At 46.7% G+C, this 20,978-nt stretch overlaps 1 protein-coding gene across 8 annotated transcripts in view; it reads left to right on the forward strand.

The window, feature by feature from the left end:
- dab2ip (DAB2 interacting protein) overlaps nucleotides 1-20,978 on the forward strand; it is a 362,460-nt gene that overhangs the window by 271,942 nt on the left and 69,540 nt on the right. For 7 of the 8 annotated variants that reach the window (XM_031892055.1, XM_031892058.1, XM_031892057.1 and 4 more), the window contains one exon: nucleotides 20,789-20,942. In XM_031892055.1, coding sequence (XP_031747915.1) covers nucleotides 20,789-20,942 — 154 coding nt within the window. Of the gene's footprint in view, nucleotides 1-7,519; nucleotides 7,540-20,788; nucleotides 20,943-20,978 lie in introns of those variants that run through there. The other variant, XM_031892059.1, reaches the window with a different exon arrangement.

The raw sequence follows: 20,978 nt of genomic DNA on the forward strand, positions 1-20,978 counted from the left end.
AGATGGAGTCAGTAGGGCAAGATGGAGACAGTAGGGCAAGATGGAGACAGTAGGGCAAGATGGAGACAGTAGGGCAAGATGGAGTCAGTAGGGCAAGATGGAGTCAGTAGGGCAAGATGGAACAGTAGGGCAAGATGGAAACAGTAGGGCAAGATGGAGTCAGTAGGGCAAGATGGAGTCAGTAGGGCAAGATGGGAGACAGTAGGGCAAGATGGAGTCAGTAGGGCAAGATGGGAGACAGTAGGGCAAGATGGAGACAGTAGGGTAAGATGGGAGACAGTAGGGCAAGATGGGAGACAGTAGGGCAAGATGGGAGACAGTAGGGCAAGATGGGAGACAGTAGGGCAAGATGGAGACAGTAGGGCAAGATGGGAGACAGTAGGGCAAGATGGGAGACAGTAGGGCAAGACAGAGACAGTAGGAGACAGTAGGGCAAGATGGAGACAGTAGGGCTAGATGGGAGACAGTAGGGCAAGATGGGAGACAGTAGGGCAAGACAGAGACAGTAGGAGACAGTAGGGCAAGATGGAGACAGTAGGGCAAGATGGAGACAGTAGGGCAAGAGGGAGACAGTAGGGCAAGATGGAGACAGTAGGGCAAGATGGAGACAGTAGGGCAAGAAGGGGACAGTAGGGCAAGTCGGAGACAGTAACCAAGGAATAGTAGAGCAGAAAGATGGAAGTTTAGACACTATACCAGTGTTACCCAAACTGCAGCCCTTGAGATGATGATGATGTGAGTGAGTTGCATTCTAACGACAGCTGAAGGCCCATGGATCTATTTAGACAGCTTTACCCGATATAAATACGGAGTCTATTTTCTCCCCAGTTCGGCTAAAGACGGCCCTGCCAGGAAGCCTATATCTTTACATATTCTAAGACGGCACTAAGCTGTAAAAAGCTTCTCGGCTTCAAAGCGAATCAATGCAATTCATATGCAGAAGGCTCGGCCTGACAAGCGCTGCTATTTTTATTCCCGAAACGCGGAATCTGATGGGGAAACGTGCCGGCGCCCCCTCCGCCTGCCTTCATCTAAACCCTCTGATCCCCCTGATCCCGGGCGCTCTCTCATAACTTCCACTTGACACTTGAGTAATTGTATAATTCATACGATTTCAGCTGGAATAAGCCTCTTTAATGGGACGTTTCCAAGTGCCATGGAAGCTTTGCCATGCCCATCTGATGGGAATTATGGGATGGGGAGATTGTTTGTGACTCCCTTTGTGCCTCATTCATATTTAATTTCGCTTGTAGCGAGGGAACATTGACAGCCACGCGTTTCATGTCACCCAGTATGGAATGTCTACATCTGTCTTTCTCCCGGTGCTTTCTTCTTGTCGCTAAATTGGTTCACTTGGGCTATTATTGTGGGTGCTCTGCCACTATTTGATTAGACAGTGACCTCCAACAAACAGCAATGGAGGCCTCCAGCTTTAGAAGCTTCAGTTCAGCATCATAGACATCAATCTAGTTGGACTTCTGGTTGGACATCCAGTGGGACTTTTAGTTGGACATCCAGTTGGACTTCTAGTTGGACATCCAGTTGGACTTCTAGTTTGACATCCAGTTGGACTTTCAGTTGGATGTCCAGTTGGATGTCCAGTTGGACATCCAGTTGGACCTCTAGTTGGACATTCAGTTGGACTTTCAGTTGGATATCCCATTGGACTTCCAGTTGGACTTCTAGTTGGACATCCAGTTGGACATCCAGTTGGACTTCTAGTTTTAAATCCAGTTGGACTTTCAGTTGGACATCCAGTTGGACTCTCAGCTGGACATCCAGTTGGACTTCTAGTTGGACATCCAGTTGGACTTTCAATTGGACCTCTAGTTGGACATTCAGTTGGACTTTCAGTTGGATATCCCATTGGACTTCCAGTTGGACTTCTAGTTGGACATCCAGTTGGACATCCAGTTGGACTTCTAGTTTGAAATCCAGTTGGACTTTCAGTTGGACATCCAGTTGGACTTTCAGCTGGACATCCAGTTGGACTTCTAGTTGGACATCCAGTTGGACTTTCAATTGGACATCCAGTTGGACTTTCAGTTGGACATCCAGTTGGACTTCTAGTTGGACATCCAGTTGGACTTCTAGTTGGACATCCAGTTGGACTTCTAGTTGGACATCCAGTTGGACTTCTAGTTTGACATCCAGTTGGACTTTCAGTTGGACGTCCAGTTGGATGTCCAGTTGGACATCCAGTTGGACCTCTAGTTGGACATTCAGTTGGACTTTCAGTTGGATATCCCGTTGGACTTCCAGTTGGACTTCTAGTTGGACATCCAGTTGGACTTCTAGTTGGACTTTCAGTTGGACATCCAGTTGGACTTTCAGCTGGACATCCAGTTGGACTTCTAGTTGGACATCCAGTTGGACTTTCAGTTGGACATCCAATTGGGCTTCCAGTTGGACATTGATTGAGAACTCACATTCTCAGTGCCTCTGGTCAAGCCTACTTCATGACATTATTCAATGCAAAGCGCCTGTGTGACCCCCCAGTTTAGTGTGTTCATGCCAACATGTCTGTTACATAGAGGTACCTTCTTAGATCTGCTCTTGGTGGCAAGTGATACATCAGCCCTGTTCATAGTTTCAGATGCCCTGTCCCAATTCACAAGGTGTTCCCTCAAGTATCTGAGCCAGCTTGGGGTCCAGTCAGAAGCAGAACCAAAATGGAATGGTGAGGGACCACAAGTTATCGCCTGAATGGGTGTTCAGTGCCAGTGTTTGGAGATACTCCCAGACTGTGGCATTTGGTGCCACATATTGACCACTTTGTCCAAGTTTATTGGAGTATTATGGACCATAACTGCTTATTGCTTTCAGCCCTGGCCTCCGTATCTTCATATAATCCAAATAAGCACAGATAGTATCCAGCGGTTAAACCCAATGGGAGTACAATGATTCCAGACTGTCTCTCTTGTCTTCTATCTCTTCTCCTCGGAGACCGTTAGTGCATCCAAGCAACAGATAAACAATTATGAACTGAGGCGGCAACGACTGAAAGACATTAGCCCCGGGCCGCCAGGGCTCAGGGAGTTGCCAGCTGGCTTTTCAAACAACCATATTGTTAATATTCCTGGTCTGTTGATTTTGATTGGTTAGATTGGTGTTACTTGCCCTTTAAGAGAAATACATGGTAAAGGAGGATTCTGGGCCAGTCTAGATTAGTGGCTATGGTTTCACTTGGTTTGGTGCGCGCCCAATTCATTACACACAGCCTTGTGTTTGTGAGTAATGGGCTGTCGGTTCCAGGCGTTGGTACAAGATGGGCGCAACGAATTCCGCCGCCGCCGCCGCCGCTCCTTTAATGCTGTGAGGAGTCACTCGTGCGACGCTGACGTGACAAGACTTTCTGATGTTCAATGACATGGAGCTCTTATCGTAGGAATGGTCCCTTACAAACGTGCATTATCCGTCTGTCACGCATGTCGCGCAGTGCTCGTTGGGGTTGCGTTGAGGTGTAACCGCTAGAGGCAGGAAAAGCTCATTTATAAACACTGGGCAAATGTCCTTTGGGCAGCAGTGTTGGACTTGGGGGTCCAGGGCACACCGGGGCTGCCGCCTGGGGGCCCCCCACCCCAGTCCGGAGCAGCTACACCCCCACTCATCTTCCTTGTGGTTGTGATGGGAGAAGGTGTGGCCCGTGAGGACCAGGACCCACTGTTTTTTTTCCCCACCCGGTACCCTGTGGCCCAGTCTAGCCTGGATGGGCAGGAACCCATAGCAACCAATCAGTTATTAGCTTTTTTCAGCCACCTGCGAAAAAATAGTACACATTTGATTGGTTGTCATAGGTTACTGCCCTGGTGCAATTTGAGCAGTGTTTATAAATGAGCCCGCTGTCTCTGCCTGGCATGGCTATGGTGGGGGCACCTAGTCGGCCAGGCCAATACTAGTTGGACATCCAGTTGGTCTTTAAGGTCAACCTCCAACTGGACATCCAGTGTGACTTCCAGTTAGACATCCAGTGTGACTTCCAGATGGGCTTCCAGTTGGACTGCCAGTTGGACATCCAGTTGGACATCCATTTGGAATTCCAGTTAAACTTCCAGTTGGATTTCCAGTTGGATTTCCAGTTGGATTTCCAGTTGGATTTCCAGTTGGACTGCCAGTTGGACATCCAGTTAAACTTCCAGTTGGATTTCCAGTTGGACTGCCAGTTGGACATCCAGTTGGACATCCAGTTAAACTTCCAGTTGGATTTCCAGTTGGACTTCCAGTTGGATATCCAGTCATACTTCCAGTCATACTTCCAGTTGGACTTTCAGTTGGACTTCCAGTTGGACTTTCAATTGGGCTTCCAGTTGGGCTTCCAGTTGGACTTTCAATTGGGCTTCCAGTTGGACTTCCAGTTGGACTTTCAATTGGGCTTCCAGTTGGGCTTCCAGTTGGACATCCAGTTGGACTTTCAATTGGGCTTCCAGTTGGACTTCCAGTTGGACATTGATTGAGAACTCACATTCTGCCATTGCTTCACTTTTAATAACATTGCAGCCTTAATAGTTTTTTGGTTGCTGGGGGTCAGTGTCCCCACCAACCAAAACCTATTGAGAATTTGATGCTACTATTACTTATGCTTATTCCTCTATTAATCCTGAACTGTCACTAATTCACACTAATGCTTGGTTGCTAGGGTAAAACTCAGTGGCAAGTGAGTGGCAGGGGATAGACAGGCAGACTGGGGGTAGTACAGAATCAGCCTATGTAACACCACGGACTCCTGCATGGGGGGCTTGGGGGGGTCGGCGCGGATACGCCTTGCACCACGAATGTTAGCTCTGCGCTCGGCTAATGGCGAATTTATGGAGCGTTCCCGGGGAATCAGTGAAATTATTACATTAAAAAAACAGAGTCTCTCACTGTTGTTTTGCAGATGTGGGTAATTATTTCAGTATTTTCTCCGAAAGCAGAGTCCATAATTGCATTTTGAGTCAAAGCCTTTAAAGGGTAAGGCTGGAAATGATGTGCCGCGTACACTAGGCTGCTGTATAACGGGGGGTACGGGAGCCCCCAGCCACGTGCAGGATTTTCCATATGAGGAAAGGGCACAAAGTCTCAAAATAGGAGGAAATGTCTTATTTTTTTGTACTTTGCACCTCAGTCCGATTGTCTGACCCCTGATTGTGACATTGGTAGGCACGGTAACCACAGTAACTACTGCGCATGTTCAGTGCCACTGACACCAAGACATAAGTTCCTACAGCAGCCCAGAGCTACTGAGCATGTGCAGTGCCACTGACACCAAGACATAAGTTCCTACAGCAGCCCAGAGCTACTGAGCATGTGCAGTGCCACTGACACCAAGACATAAGCTCCTACAGCAGCCCACAGCTACTGAGCATGTTCAGTGCCACTGACACCAAGACATAAGCTCCTACAGCAGCCCACAGCTACTGAGCATGTTCAGTGCCACTGACACCAAGACATAAGTTCCTACAGCAGCCCAGAGCTACTGAGCATGTGCAGTGCCACTGACACCAAGACATAAGCTCCTACAGCGGCCCACAGCTACTGAGCATGTGCAGTGCCACTGACACCAAGACATAAGCTCCTACAGCAGCCCAGAGCTACTGAGCATGTGCAGTACCACTGACACCAAGACATAAGCGCCTACAGCAGCCCAGAGCTACTGAGCATGTTCAGTGCCACTGACACCAATGTATAAGCACCTACAGCAGCCCAGAGCTACTGAGCATGTTCAGTGCCACTGACACCAAGACATAAGCTTTGATGTTGATGTTCCTCCAATGTCCCAATGGGTACATAATGCCTAGACTAGCCTTTTGATGGGGGTTAGTTGCCCTTTAACCACAAAGTTTTGCCTTATGGGGACAATTTAGGAGAGAGAATTTCAGGTGCCTGTTTGTGCTCCAGATGTTACCTCTGTGGCCCTAGGGGTGTGGGGGGGGGGGCAGGATAAGGCTTCCGTGTGACCCCTGAGTCACAGAAAATTGCCTCATTTAGTCATTGTGACTGTCATTGCAAAGTATGGTTGCTAGGGGGCATGGGCAGCTTGTTATCAGGGATTGCCCTCTGGGTAAGGTTAATGACCTCTGACCCCTAACTGTCATTTAATTGCAGTTCAGTTGGCTGCTATAGAAACCGTATTCATAGTTACCAGATGTGCAACAGTGTCTGCCCCCAATACTGTACTGTCTAACGGAGACTATGGCACCTCCCTCCCATATGTATAAATACAAATATACAGAGAAGGAATGTTCTGGGCACACAATAAGCTGTACCCCCATACTGTACTGTCTAAGGGAAACACTATGGCACCCCCTCCCATATGTATAAATACAAATATACAGAGAAGGAATGTTCTGGGCACACAATAAGCTGTACCCCCATACTGTACTGTCTAACGGAGACTATGGCACCTCCCTCCCATATGTATAAATACAAATATACAGAGAAGGAATGTTCTGGGCACACAATAAGCTGTACCCCCATACTGTACTGTCTAAGGGAAACACTATGGCACCTCCCTCCCATATGTATAAATACAAATATACAGAGAAGGAATGTTCTGGGCACACAATAAGCTGTACCCCCATACTGTACTGTCTAAGGGAAACACTATGGCACCCCCTACCCATATGTATAAATACAAATATACAGAGAAGGAATGTTCTGGGCACACAATAAGCTGTACCCCCATACTGTACTGTCTAAGGGAAACACTATGGCACCTCCCTCCCATATGTATAAATACAAATATACAGAGAAGGAATGTTCTGGGCACACAATAAGCTGTACCCCCATACTGTACTGTCTAAGGGAAACACTATGGCACCTCCCTCCCATATGTATAAATACAAATATACAGAGAAGGAATGCTCTGGGCACACAATAAGCTGTACCCCCATACTGTACTGTCTAAGGGAAACACTATGGCACCTCCCTCCCATATGTATAAATACAAATATACAGAGAAGGAATGTTCTGGGCACACAATAAGCTGTACCCCCATACTGTACTGTCTAAGGGAAACACTATGGCACCTCCCTCCCATATGTATAAATACAAATATACAGAGAAGGAATGTTCTGGGCACACAATAAGCTGTACCCCCATACTGTACTGTCTAAGGGAAACACTATGGCACCTCCCTCCCATATGTATAAATACAAATATACAGGGTAATACTGTACAAGTCAGTGCTTAGTGTAGAAGAGTGTCGGGCAGTTTAGCAATTGGAAATGCCCCGGGGGCCCGGCCAGCCCAGTATCTGCTAATAGGAGTAATATTCTGGTCGGGTTATGCAGACACTGTACTAATCTAAGCGCATGATCCGGAATCCCGACCCCAGCAGCACATGGATTATACAGGAGACAGGAATGTGTCCGGCAGCCATAGAATAAACAGAGGGGGGGGAGCACCGGTGGCACGGGGTCCCAGGCTAAAGTGGGACTGTTTCATGTTCAGGGGCAGAATGTCCCAGCGGAAGCAGTTGGCTGGGTCTGAGGGCCATGCTCTGGGAAGTGGGAATGTAAAGTGGTGATAGATACATGGAGCAGCCTTCCAGCAGGAGTGGTGGGTATTCATTGTCTGTGTGTATGTCTTTATCTATTCATTTCTGTACCATCCTGTCTATAGGTTTATATCTGTGCTTGGAGAGATGGAATAAGTAGATTATTGATAGACAACTTAAACAGGGTATTGATGATGGATAGATAGAGATAAAAACATTGGATGGAGTCAAAAAATTGAAAGACAGATAATATGTTCAGATAGATAGATAGATAGATAGATAGATAGATAGATAGATAGATAGATGAATATATATATATATATATATATATGGATAGATATACAGATAGGTGGATATATAGATACATATTCAGATAGATAGATACAAATATATATATATATATATATATAGATGGATAGAGATACAGATAGTTAGAGATACAGATAGGTGGATAGATAGATAAATATTTATGCAGACAGATAGATACATAGATAGATACAGAGAGATAGATAGATAGAGAGGAGACATGCTAGATAGATAGATAGATAGATAGATAGATAGATGATAGAGAGGAGACATGTTAGATAGATAGATAGATAGATAGATAGATAGATGATAGAGAGGAGACATGATAGATAGATAGATAGATAGATAGATAGATAGATAGATAGATAGATAGATGATAGAGAGGAGACATGTTAGATAGATAGATAGATAGATAGGAGACATGCTAGATAGATAGATGATAGAGAGGAGAGATAGATAGATAGATAGAGAGGAGACATGCTAGATAGATAGATAGATAGATAGATAGATAGATAGATAGATGCAGACAAATAGATATAGATTGTTATACAGATAGATAGATAGATGATAGAGAGGAGACATGTTAGATAGATAGATAGATAGATAGAGAGTAGACATGATAGATAGATAGATAGATAGATAGATAGATAGATAGATAGAGAGGAGACATGATAGATAGATAGATAGATAGATAGAGAGGAGACATGCTAGATAGATAGATAGATGCAGACAAATAGATATAGATGGTTATACAGATAGATAGATAGATAGATAGAGCTACAAAGAGATAAGCAATACACATAAAAATATGATAGATAGAGATAGATGGAGGGTTTGAGAGTTGTAGTGCAACAAGAGCATTTATTGCGAGTATTTGGACACTACATATATATATATTATATATAATAGTCACCATATTGCTCAGCAAATTATGGGCTGGGGTTCATTGGCCGGCCGGCCAGGACAGCAGGGGGGGCACTTCTGTGACACATGATATTGGCAGTGTAAAGCTGCTAATACTCTGAGAAGAAAACCCGTGGTTCATGTAAATTGCAAAAAGGAGCAATTTGGGTGGGAGTTGGGGAGAGGGGGCTCTAGGTGCTGGTGTATGGAGTGCAGCCTGTAAAGGTGTGGGACACTTAGTTATATCCGGGCGGACAAGACTCATTTCCTGGAATTGCACCCCCCCCCCTTTCCTAAATCTGTCCCACCCCAGGCACGTGCCCCCGCTGCCCACCCCTACTTCCAGCTATGGTTCTGTCCATGTTTGGGCTTTCCCTCCATCCCAGTGATACAGAATGATTCATTCTCTGCCCCCCCCCGCCCCCTGTTTGCAGGATACAGTGGGTGGGGGGGGTCACTCTCACTTGACCCCCTGCAGGTGCTTCCTGTCAGCCCCACGGTACAGAGGGGGCCCCTCTCAGCCCACTCCCCCTTCTTTCTCCCCCCCCCCCCCCCCCCCCAAGGCTTCTTCTAAGTCAGATATTGTCCCAGCTGGATCAACAACTCCCAGCGCTGTGCTGCAAGCCCGGGCAGGAAATCACTTGTATCCCATGCTGTTATCTCTGCAGCACACACGGGGTTAAGTCACTGGGGGGGGGGTTTGTTTTCTTGGTCTCACACCCCCTTCTCCTTTTAGATTGTAAGCTCTGTAGCGCAGGGGTCTCCTTAGGCACTACATCAGCTAGCAGGGCCCTATTTACCTAGGGTGTTGGGCCACACCCCTGATGCACCCCCACTCCCTAATAATGTCAAACTCCGCCCCCAATCTGCTCAGCCACGCCCCAATTATGCCAAACTCCACCCAAAATATGCTTGAACCCTGTCCGCTGGGCAGAAGCTTCCCCCTTTCCATCATGGGGCCCCTGACTACGGTAGCCCCCCCCCAATGGTGGCCCTGTCAGCAGTGACTGGTCTATAAAGCACATGAAGTTATGTTGCTCAGGATTAAAGGGCATGTAAACCTCACAGAAAAAAATTTAATTGGTGAACAGGTATAAATACCTGCCAATCTGGTTGTTCAAAGGTTAATAGTAAGGCAGCAGCACCCCTTAATCACTTGGGATTCCTTCTCCTCCGCTAACCCACTTAGGCCCCTCCCATGGAAATTGACTTTGGCCGTTGGCTACTGAGCATGCTCAGTTCTTCTCAACTCTGGTTACTAAACACACCCTTCAGTCTAGCAGCCAATGAAAAGACACCATTGCTGTAGAAACTCAACTTTCCCCTATTTTTCCTCTTCTGAGCTCAGTTTAACCATTACAGTGCTGAATCCAAGTTCTGCCCGTGTAAGCCCGCATTCTTGATTGCATGAACTTTACGGCTCATGTGTGCTGTTTGGGTGGGGGAGATGTGCCCAACTTATACACATAGTGGGGGTAAGGAAAGTGGACGAATGGACGAGGGAAGCTGCTGTACAAAGCGGATATAACGGCAGCCCTGTGCGGAGAGACAAGCCCATTAGACTGCTCAGTTCTTGCCAAAGGAATTCCGTGACAGTCTGCGTGCACCAACGTGCCCTTGTAGGGTCCCAGAATAATACAAGCGTGGCTGGGAAGGAGCCCAGCGTCCAACCGTAACACTGGCGGCGGCCAGACATGCAGCTTTATACCCTGCGCTACTGCCGTTACGTAATCATCTTCCTCTCCCGACTTGCCCAGATTGGCAAAGCAAACAGCACATTCCAGGAGCCAGAACAAACAACCCCCTGCCCCGCTGCATGTGCTGGCTGCCGCGGCTCTATAAACTGTGCAGCCTGCCCTTCTGTGCTGCATTTAAAGGGGAAGTAAAGGGCAAGAACTTCTGCTCAGACAAGTGCTCCATTAGTGAGTGCTCCATTTACCTACTTATTCTGTTTGGCCACAGTTACATAGGGAGAGGGAAGCTGAAGGTAAGGGTGGCAATACTCAGCCACTCCCGACTGACTGGGCAGCCAGGGGTGAACCCATGTGTGTGCCCCGGTGGCCCAGATCCGACCCTTGCCAGCGCTCCCCCTGCAGACCTTTCCTCCCCTGATGTGTTAAACTTATGCGCGCTCAGGGGAGGACGTTGGGTGGGGCACCCCGCGGGGGCGAGGGGGTTAAGGGATGCGCAGCGGGGGGTGCGGGGGACGTTGCCGGCGGGGGCACCTCCAGTAGCCCCGGTGGGCCCTGCATCCCCCAGTCCGACCCTGGGCAGGTGTGAAAATCCAGTTGGGTAAGGGCAGTGTTGGTGATTGGCTAAGTCCGTACGCATACATAATAGGGATGATTAGGAAGCAGTCAGAGACGGCCAGTCGATGTTCTTGTGACTCCCGGTGGGTCCTAGACTTCTGGAATATTCCCAATATCTGCCTTTTATAGCTGACCAATTGCAAAGGTGTTCTGATGTCAGTGTCTCTGGGGTAAACCCTTAGTCTCACCAATGGAACCATTTGTTTCCATCATGTAACCTTATCTCTTATCTATCCGCCAGTTGAAAGCCACGCCCCCCGCACCGCCATTACCCCAACCTCAGCCCGGCGTGTGTATCTAGTACCATAACTGCCATTCGATATCCCTCGGAATTACATTTCATACATTAACTTCTGCCTCTCCCCAATGGTATCGATCAACCTCGTACTCGTTCCTCAGCGCCCAGTCTCACGTTTCCGTAACGATCGAGGCTCCTCGTTCTCTTCTTTGGTTTCCTGGAATTTCCTGGGCTTCTTGTAAAGCTGATCTGATGGGACCACGTTTGTTTGGGGGGGGGGGTCTGAACTACTCAGATTTCTAAATCTTGAAAAATCTTGAGTAAGAGCGGGAAAGTGGGCGGGGAAATGGGGGGGGCAAGGGTGGGCCTGTGACTATAAAGGCTGATTGGCAGCAGAGAGTGGAGAATAAGCCCCCCCATGTGCCATTATCCCTAAACCGGTGAAACAAAACCCCAAAAAGGCCTTTGTTGTGTATAAGTGCAAATATCAAGTTAGAAAACAGAAGCAAAGATCTGATTGGTTGGTTGTTATACATATGTTAATTAATTGTTGCCAACTGTGACTTTGCCATTTGTGGGGAGGTATAGGTGGTTACAAAGGGTTAAACGAGCTGTTTGTAATTGCAAACGTATGGTTTCTGGGGCCCTGATGAAGGCCGGCTCTTTATTGGACCACCGGGGGCAGGGAGAAGGAAACGTACAGGCCTCGGGGGTTATCTCCACGGCAGTAAAGTGGGGGCTCTTGACTTTATTGATTCAGATGCACACAGTGTTAACGAGTTTAAAGGGGAAATGAACCTTGCTTATGGTATTATAACTATGACTGGTTCCTCGTTGAAATTCAAGGCACTTGCACTTGGCTCGCTATTGGTTTAGAGTCCCCTCAACTTTCTTTTATTCAACTTGTGGCAACCTCCGGTGTGTCCGAAAGAACCCGCCTCATCTCTGGTGCCTTTCTTAGTCACAATAGACGGGGGAAGCTTTCAACTTTAATGATTATAAACACTATAACAAGTGTTGTAAAACAGCAATCCGGAAGGCAAAGATAGAAAATGAGGAGCGCATCGCGGCCGAGGCCAAGACTAACCCCAAAAAGTTTTTTAAGTATATTAATAGTAAAAAGATGCAGGTTGAGGGTGTGGCCCCATTGAGTTATAATAACAATATGGTTACAGCGGATACAGAAAAGGCAGATGTGCTTAACCAGTTCTTTTCTTCTGTGTATACAGTAGAGGAGCCAGTGGGCCAAGTCTCACCCAATAGCTTCACTGTTGCCTCAGCTCCAACTACACAGTGGTTGGCGCAGGATATGGTGCTTAAAGGGTTACACACGATAAATGTAAACAAGGCACCTGGGCCAGATGGAATACACCCTCGGGTACTGAGAGAGCTAGGGGCAGAATTGCAGTGGCCCTTGTTTCTGATATTCTCAGACTCTCTTTCATCAGGTATGGTACCTAGGGATTGGAAGAAGGCGAATGTCACTCCCATATTTAAAAAGGGAATAAGATCTCAGCCTGGCAATTATAGGCCTGTAAGTTTGACATCCGTGGTGGGCAAGTTATTTGAAGGCTTGTTAAGGGATCACATTCAAAATTATGTAGTGGAGAATGGCATTATGAGCAGTAATCAGCATGGCTTTATGAAGGACAGGTCATGTCAGACCAATTTAATTGCTTTTTATGATGAGGTAAGTAAGAAGCTGGACAGTGGGGATGCAGTAGATATAATCTATTTGGATTTTGCCAAAGCATTTGATACCGTTCCCCACAAACGACTGCTTTCTAAGCTAAGGTCTATTGGTCTTAGTGAAGCCGTTTGCACATGGATAGAAAACTGGCTACAGGATCGGGTACAGAGGGTGGTTGTTAATGGCACATTCTCTACTTGGAGTAAGGTTCTCAGTGGGGTCCCTCAGGGTTCTGTACTGGGTCCACTTTTGTTTAATTTGTTCATAAATGACTTAGGGGAGGGTATTATGAGTAATGTATCAGTGTTTGCAGATGACACAAAACTCTGCAGACCAGTCAATTCTATCCAGGATGTGACATCCCTGCAGCAGGATCTTGACCAACTGGCAATCTGGGCAGCTAAGTGGCAGATGAGATTTAATGTGGATAAATGTAAGGTCATGCACCTGGGATGTAAAAATATGCAAGCCCCGTATAACCTTAATGGGACTGCACTAGGCAAATCCATAATGGAGAAGGATCTTGGAGTCCTTGTAGATAATAAACTTGGCTGTAGCAAGCAATGCCAGGCAGCAGCTGCAAGGGCAAACAAGGTTCTGAGCTGTATTAAAAGGGGTATAGATTCACGGGAGGAGGGGGTTATTCTTCCCCTTTACAGAGCACTGGTAAGGCCCCATCTAGAATATGCTGTTCAGTTTTGGTCTCCAGTGCTCAAACGGGACATTATTGAGTTAGAGAGGGTCCAGAGAAGGGCAACTAAGCTGGTAAAGGGTATGGAAAGTCTCGGTTATGAAGAAAGACTGGCCAAGTTGGGTCTGTTTACACTGGAGAAGAGGCGCTTAAGGGGTGACATGATAACTATGTATAAATATATAAGGGGATCATATAATAACCTCTCTAATGTTTTATTTACCAGTAGGTCCTTTCCAACGGACACGAGGGCACCCACTCCGTTTAGAAGAAGGGAGGTTCCATTTAAATATTCGGAAAGGATTTTTTACAGTGAGAGCTGTGAAGTTGTGGAATTCCCTCCCCGAATCAGTCGTACTGGCTGATACATTATATAGCTTTAAGAAGGGGCTGGATGGATTCTTAGCAAGTGAGGGAATACACGGTTATGGGAGATAGCTCTTAGTACAAGTTGATACAGGGACTGGTCCGATTGCCATCTTGGAGTCAGGAAGGAATTTTTTCCCCTCTGAGGCAAATTAGAGAGGCTTCAGATGGGGTTTTTTGCCTTCCTCTGGATCAACTTGTAGTTAGGCAGGTTAGGTATAGGCATTATGGTTGAACTTGATGGACGTATGTCTTTTTTCAACCCAACTTACTATGTTACTATGTTACTATGTTACTAACTGGGCCGGAAATCTCTATTTAGATGAATGAGGGATGCGCTGAAACAATCAGTTATCCTAAACTGGTCTTGGTTGGGGAGATTCACACAGTCTGTTCCCGCTGCTGCTGCACAGCTTGCTGGGAGTTTTCAGCTTTTCCCAGAATGTCCATTAGAAGTGATAAGTCAGCATGCTGAGAGTCTGTGCATAATCTAAACTACATGTTGCGCCCAGAATCTTTGGCTCCAGTGGGAGTGCGGCATGCTGGGAGTTTATAAAGAAATTTAATTTGCATATCTTTGGCTGCAGTGGGGAAAATTGATTCGGGGAGGGGGGGGATGTTTCAATCTAATATTTCATTTTCATGGGCAAAGGTGTGAGCCCAGCATGCTGGGAGTATTTGTGACGAATCTCATTTGCATATCTTTTCCTGGCTAATATAGGATTAGCATAATCTACCCACGGTGCATGGTGGGAGTGTTTTGTGCTTTTTTTTCCCCCCCAGTTATGGCTCTATGGTTGGGTCTGCGATATAGTCATTTAACTACTTGTGTGCCATATGTCTCTGTATTTGTCTCCATAGGTAAGATAGGCTTCCAAGTAATTAGGAAACATTTTACCTTGGGACTCCTCCTTGTGATTGTGCCATGTTACTTGGTATATACTAAATAAGTATAATGGGTAATATAACTGTAAAGAGCTACACCTCTGCACCCCACCCCACTGGGAGTACATATGGACACCTATGACTCCATAGAAGCCAATAAGATGCAAGCTCATATTGCTCTAGCTGCTGTAAACAAACTGCTGATTGGTTCGTAGGGGTTATATAGCTAGTGTAGACCTAGGGCAGCTACACAATGATGGGAAGCCATGATGCCTCTGCTCATATGCCCATACTCTTTATGTTTAAGGGTGTTTCATTGGTTTCCTGTTCCTTCTGAAGAACCATAAGAGTTCATGGAAGGCTTCTCAGGGTTAGTGAGTCAGAACTTACCAGATGTCTCCACGGGGAACTGACTTTCTCGCAAGACGTCTGGTTATGTCACTGTCTTCTGAAATAAGCGTCCGAGCGAGTCTGTCTCATTCAACATTTATACGGCCGTCTGGCACAGGAGGAGAAGGTATCAGAGGAACGTCTGACATGGACATTACACATCTCTAAAGACCACGGGGTGTGTGTGACCTTCTTACACTACAGACAGATTAAGGCCTGGTTGGCTGGAGTTGGGCTTCCTTCAGTCACAGGAGCTTGTAGTGGCTTTGTGGGTATTAAGGAGTAAGGGCCAGAGCTTTTTAAGAAGAAAAGGGCAACCAAGTCCTACAGCTCCACTGTAATTAGGTATGTGTCCTGCTGGGCTATAGAGCTAACAGATTGTTATTAACCTTTATTTATAGAGCAGCAAGTTATTCCCCAGTGTATTACAGAGATTATATGTCAATCCCATCAGTCCCTGCCCCAGTGAGCTTACAATCTAAGGTCCCTATCCCATTCCCATCAGCCCCTGCCCCAGTGAGCTTACAATCTAAGGTCCCTATCCCATTCCCATCAGCCCCTGCCCCAGTGAGCTTACAATCTAAGGTCCCTATCACATTCCCATCTAAGGTCCCTATCCATTCCCATCAGTCCCTGCCCCAGTGGAGCTTACAATCTAAGGTCCCTATCCCATTCCCATCAGCCCCTGCCCCAGTGAGCTTACAATCTAAGGTCCCTATCCCATTCCCATCAGCCCCTGCCCCAGTGAGCTTACAATCTAAGGTCCCTATCACATTCCTATCAGTCCCTGCCCCAGTGAGCTTACAATCTAAGGTCCCTATCACATTCCCATCAGTCCCTGCCCCAGTGAGCTTACAATCTAAGGTCCCTATCACATTCCCATCAGTCCCTGCCCCAGCGGAGCTTACAATCTAAGGTCCCTATCACATTCCCATCAGTCCCTGCCCCAGTGAGCTTACAATCTAGGGTATCCTATCAGTCCCTGCCCCAGTGAGCTTACAATCTAAGGTCCCTATCACATTCCTATCAGTCCCTGCCCCAGTGAGCTTACAATCTAAGGTCCCTATCACATTCCCATCAGTCCCTGCCCCAGTGAGCTTACAATCTAAGGTCCCTATCACATTCCCATCAGCCCCTGCCCCAGCGGAGCTTACAATCTTAGGTCCCTATCACATTCCCATCAGCCCCTGCCCCAGTGAGTTTACAATCTAAGGTCCCTATCCCATTCCCATCAGTCCCTGCCCCAGTGAGCTTACAATCTAAGGTCCCTATCACATTCCCATCAGTCCCTGCCCCAGTGAGCTTACAATCTAAGGTCCCTATCCCATTCCCATCAGTCCCTGCCCCAGTGAGCTTACAATCTAAGGTCCCTATCACATTCCCATCAGTTAATGGGGACATAGATGCATCTTAGTCTTTATGCATAGAATCCTGGCCCTACTGGGGAAATAGCATCAGCACATAGCGTTCTAACTAATGCCCCCCCTCCCGTGCCATTGTACAAATAAGTGGCCAACCTGCCCAACACCCCGGTGTGAATACTAAAACACTCCGATTATTGCTGCTCTTCCCCGAGCCGTCACTCTCGCCCGTGATGGATGCATCTGCAAAGACGCTGTGTTCAGTAAATGATATAAATGCAGATTTTTCTTTTCCATTTTAACTTTTAATGTCTCCGCGCTGGAAGCTGATATTTTTATTTGTGCGATTTTCCCCGGAGATTGGCGCAGCCATAATAAAGGTTAATGACTCGTTGAGAGATTGAGCTGGAATAATACGAGGCGGAATATATGGCACGTTGGGGGGACGTTCGCTGATATTTTCGGCCGGTGACATTCTGTCTCTCTCTGTTTGGGGATGATACATGGGCAGTCTGATTGCATATCTTCCGCTAATGACGCTCTACGGAACAGCCATCTTATTGTAATTTGTACTGAGTTCCAAAAATGTTTTTTTTAATGGGAATATCTTGAGCACGATTACTTTGTCGCGCACAATGCGTTGGGTCCTGTCCACTCCGGAGTTTAGTATCCGTCACAGTTGCCATTTTTAAAACTACTCGTCTGGGAAGGTTCCCGCTAGATGTTGGCACATTGTCGGAGGCATTAGTAAGGTCGGGCACTGATGTTGGGGATCAGGCTCACAGTCGGGGTTCCATCCCACAGGGGTCAGTTGGGTTGGGCTCAGGGCTCAGTCAGGGAAGGTTCCCACTAGATGGTGGAACAGTGTTGCTGGGAGTTGCTCCCATTCAGCCACAAGAGCATTAGTCAGGTTGGGCAGTGATGTTGGGGATCAGGCTCACAGTCGGGGTTCCATCCCACAGGGGGTCAGTTGGGTTGGGCTCAGGGCTCAGTCAGGGAAGGTTCCCACTAGATGGTGGAACAGTGTTGCTGGGAGTTGCTCCCATTCAGCCACAAGAGCATTAGTCAGGTTGGGCACTGATGTTGGGGATCAGGCTCACAGTCGGGGTTCCATCCCACAGGGGTCAGTTGGGTTGGGTTCAGGGCTCAGTCAGGGAATGTTCCCACTAGATGGTGGAACAGTGTTGCTGGGAGTTGCTCCCATTCAGCCACAAGAGCATTAGTCAGGTTGGGCAGTGATGTTGGGGATCAGGCTCACAGTCGGGGTTCCATCCCACAGGGGGTCAGTTGGGTTGGGCTCAGGGCTCAGTCAGGGAAGGTTCCCACTAGATGGTGGAACAGTGTTGCTGGGAGTTTCTCCCATTCAGCCACAAGAGCATTAGTCAGGTTGGGCAGTGATGTTGGGGATCAGGCTCACAGTCGGGGTTCCATCCCACAGGGGGTCAGTTGGGTTGAAGTCTGGAGTTGTGCCCTCTGATGTTAGGTCTGTTTGCCTCTGATCCCCCATAAAGCCCCACACTCCCTATGGATGGTTCCGACATTGATTCCGGAGACTTTCCCAGCACAGACTCACGTAGCAGAAGCAAGTTGTAGTGTTAATAAACATACTATCAATGTCGGCGCCTGAGTGTCCCTGCCATAAAGCACTCGCTGCATGGAGAGATTATTCAGTTGGAGGAATGCATCCCGGGTACAATCCCTGTTGCACAGATAACTTTCAAAATCCTATAGCGGAGCCATGTGTTCAAAGCACAATCGATGCCTTTCATTGGCGGAGCTTCCAAACAAAGCCCAGAGATTCAGGGAAGGAAAATACACAATATTAATAACTGGCAGGTTCAGCCTTTTGTAGAGCGCTCCATTGTGCCAGGGAATAGGTGGACCATAGATAGGTAGATAGGTAGATAAGATACATCCCACAATAAGTATGTTCAGATTTAGTAAGGGACAGGTCAATAGATATAGGAAATATGTAGACATGTCAATAGGTACCTGCAATAGAACCAGACCAGTGAGAAGTGTTACCCAGGTATAAATATAGAGAGATAAATATGGATGTGTAGAGTATTTGATAGGCTGGCCTTGTCTCCATGGAGTAATGAATTCTGGGTAACATAGACTGGCCTTATCCCTATGGAGTAATGAATTCTGGGTAAGATAGACTGGCCTGGTCTCCATTGAGTAATGAGTTCTGGGTAAGATAGACTGGCCTGGTCTCCATGGAGTAATGAGTTCTGGGTAAGATAGACTGGCCTGGTCTCCATGGAATAATGAATTCTGGGTAAGATAGACTGGCCTGGTCTCCATGGAGTAATGAATTCTGGGTAAGAGGGACTGGCCTTGTCTCCATGATGTGAAGAATTGTGGTTAAGATAGACTGGTCTTATCTCCATAGAGTAATGAATTCTGGGTAACGTGGACGGGTCTTCGTTCCATGGAGTAATGAATTCTGGGTAAGATAGACTGGCCTTGTCTCCATGATATAATGAATTCTGGGTAAGATAGACTTGTTTTGTCTCCATGGAGTAATGAATTCTGGGTAAGAAAGACTGGCCTGGTCTCCATGGAGTAATGAATTCTGGGTAAGATAGGGTGGGTTTTGTCTCCATGATGTAATGAATGCTGGGTCTTTAGATTGGTCTTGTCTCCATGATGTAATGAATTCTGGGTAAGATAGACTGGCCTTGTCTCCATGATATAATGAATTCTGGGTAAGATAGACTTGTTTTGTCTCCATGGAGTAATGAATTCTGGGTAAGAAAGACTGGCCTGGTCTCCATGGAGTAATGAATTCTGGGTAAGATAGAGTGGGTTTTGTCTCCATGATGTAATGAATGCTGGGTCTTTAGATTGGTCTTGTCTCTATGATGTAATGAATTCTGGGTAAGATAGACTGGCCTTGTCTCCATGATATAATGAATTCTGGGTAAGATAGACTTGTTTTGTCTCCATGGAGTAATGAATTCTGGGTAAGAAAGACTGGCCTGGTCTCCATGGAGTAATGAATTCTGGGTAAGATAGAGTGGGTTTTGTCTCCATGATGTAATGAATGCTGGATCTTTAGACTGGTCTTGTCTCCATTATGTAATGAATTCTGGGTAAGATAGACTGGCCTTGTCTCCATGATGTAATGAATTCTGGGTCTTTAGACTGGTCTTGTCCCCATGATGTAATGAATTCTGGGTCTTTAGACTGGCCTTGTCCCCATGATGTAATGAATTCTGGGTCTTTAGACTGGTCTTGTCCCCATGATGTAATGAATTCTGGGTCTTTAGACTGGTCTTGTCCCCATGATGTAATGAATTCTGGGTCTTTAGACTGGTCTTGTCTCCATGATATAATGAATTCTGGGTCTTTAGACTGGTCTTGTCCCCATGATGTAATGAATTCTGGGTCTTTAGACTGGTCTTGTCCCCATGATGTAATGAATTCTGGGTCTTTAGACTGGTCTTGTCTCCATGATATAATGAATTCTGGGTCTTTAGACTGGTCTTGTCTCCATAATGTAATGAATTATGAGTCTTTAGACCGGTCTTGTCTCCATGAGATTTTGAGATTGGTTTATTGGTCTCATCTACTTGAAATAATGACTTCCAGAATTGCCCAGTTGGTGTTGCCTGTATAAACCAATGAAGCAAACGCTGTACAATTGTCTTCATAGCAGGGTATTTGGACCATGGCTCCATGGGGGGGGGGGGGTTTGAGACACAATAGGAGGCAAAATTGGCTCATAAATATGGCCTGTAATGCCATTCATCTACTTGGGGCAACATTAGCTCATCCGGTAACAGTCCCATTAGGGAATCAGGGCACGGAGTTTGGAAGAAATACTTGAGCCGTCATGGCTGATCGTAGAGTTGACACAGAGCAGCCACCGACAGCAGGATGTTTGCTCTCCCTTCATTCTTCTGACATGGTTCCATGATGAGGATCAAAAGAATGTAATAAACATTCCATAATGGCACCTCAATTATGACTGGGCTCATCTCCCTTGTTAGTATTAACATGTTATTTTTAGTTCTTTCATAAACGAGAGGAAAGAGACTGTAATTATCTCTCCCGAGGCGCTTGATGTGGTGAGATGTTGCCGACTGGAAGCTTTGTAGTGGTTTGAGGGAGAGAAAAAGCTCGAGTTTGGCGTTAAGCTCCTTTTTTTTTTTATATTTCCGCAGGTCCCATCTAATGCCGAGATTGAAAGAATCGCGGTCTCACGAGTCGTTACTGAGTCCCAGCAGTGCCGTTGACGCTCTCGATCTCAGCATGGAGGAGGAAGTTGTCATCAAACCTGTCCACAGCAGCATCCTCGGCCAGGACTTTTGTTTCGAGGTGAGATGTAGTTCCATCTGGGTTGAAACAAAAAGG

The sequence above is a fragment of the Xenopus tropicalis genome, chromosome 8 (assembly GCF_000004195.4).
Source record: "Xenopus tropicalis strain Nigerian chromosome 8, UCB_Xtro_10.0, whole genome shotgun sequence".
Lineage (NCBI taxonomy): Eukaryota > Metazoa > Chordata > Amphibia > Anura > Pipidae > Xenopus > Xenopus tropicalis.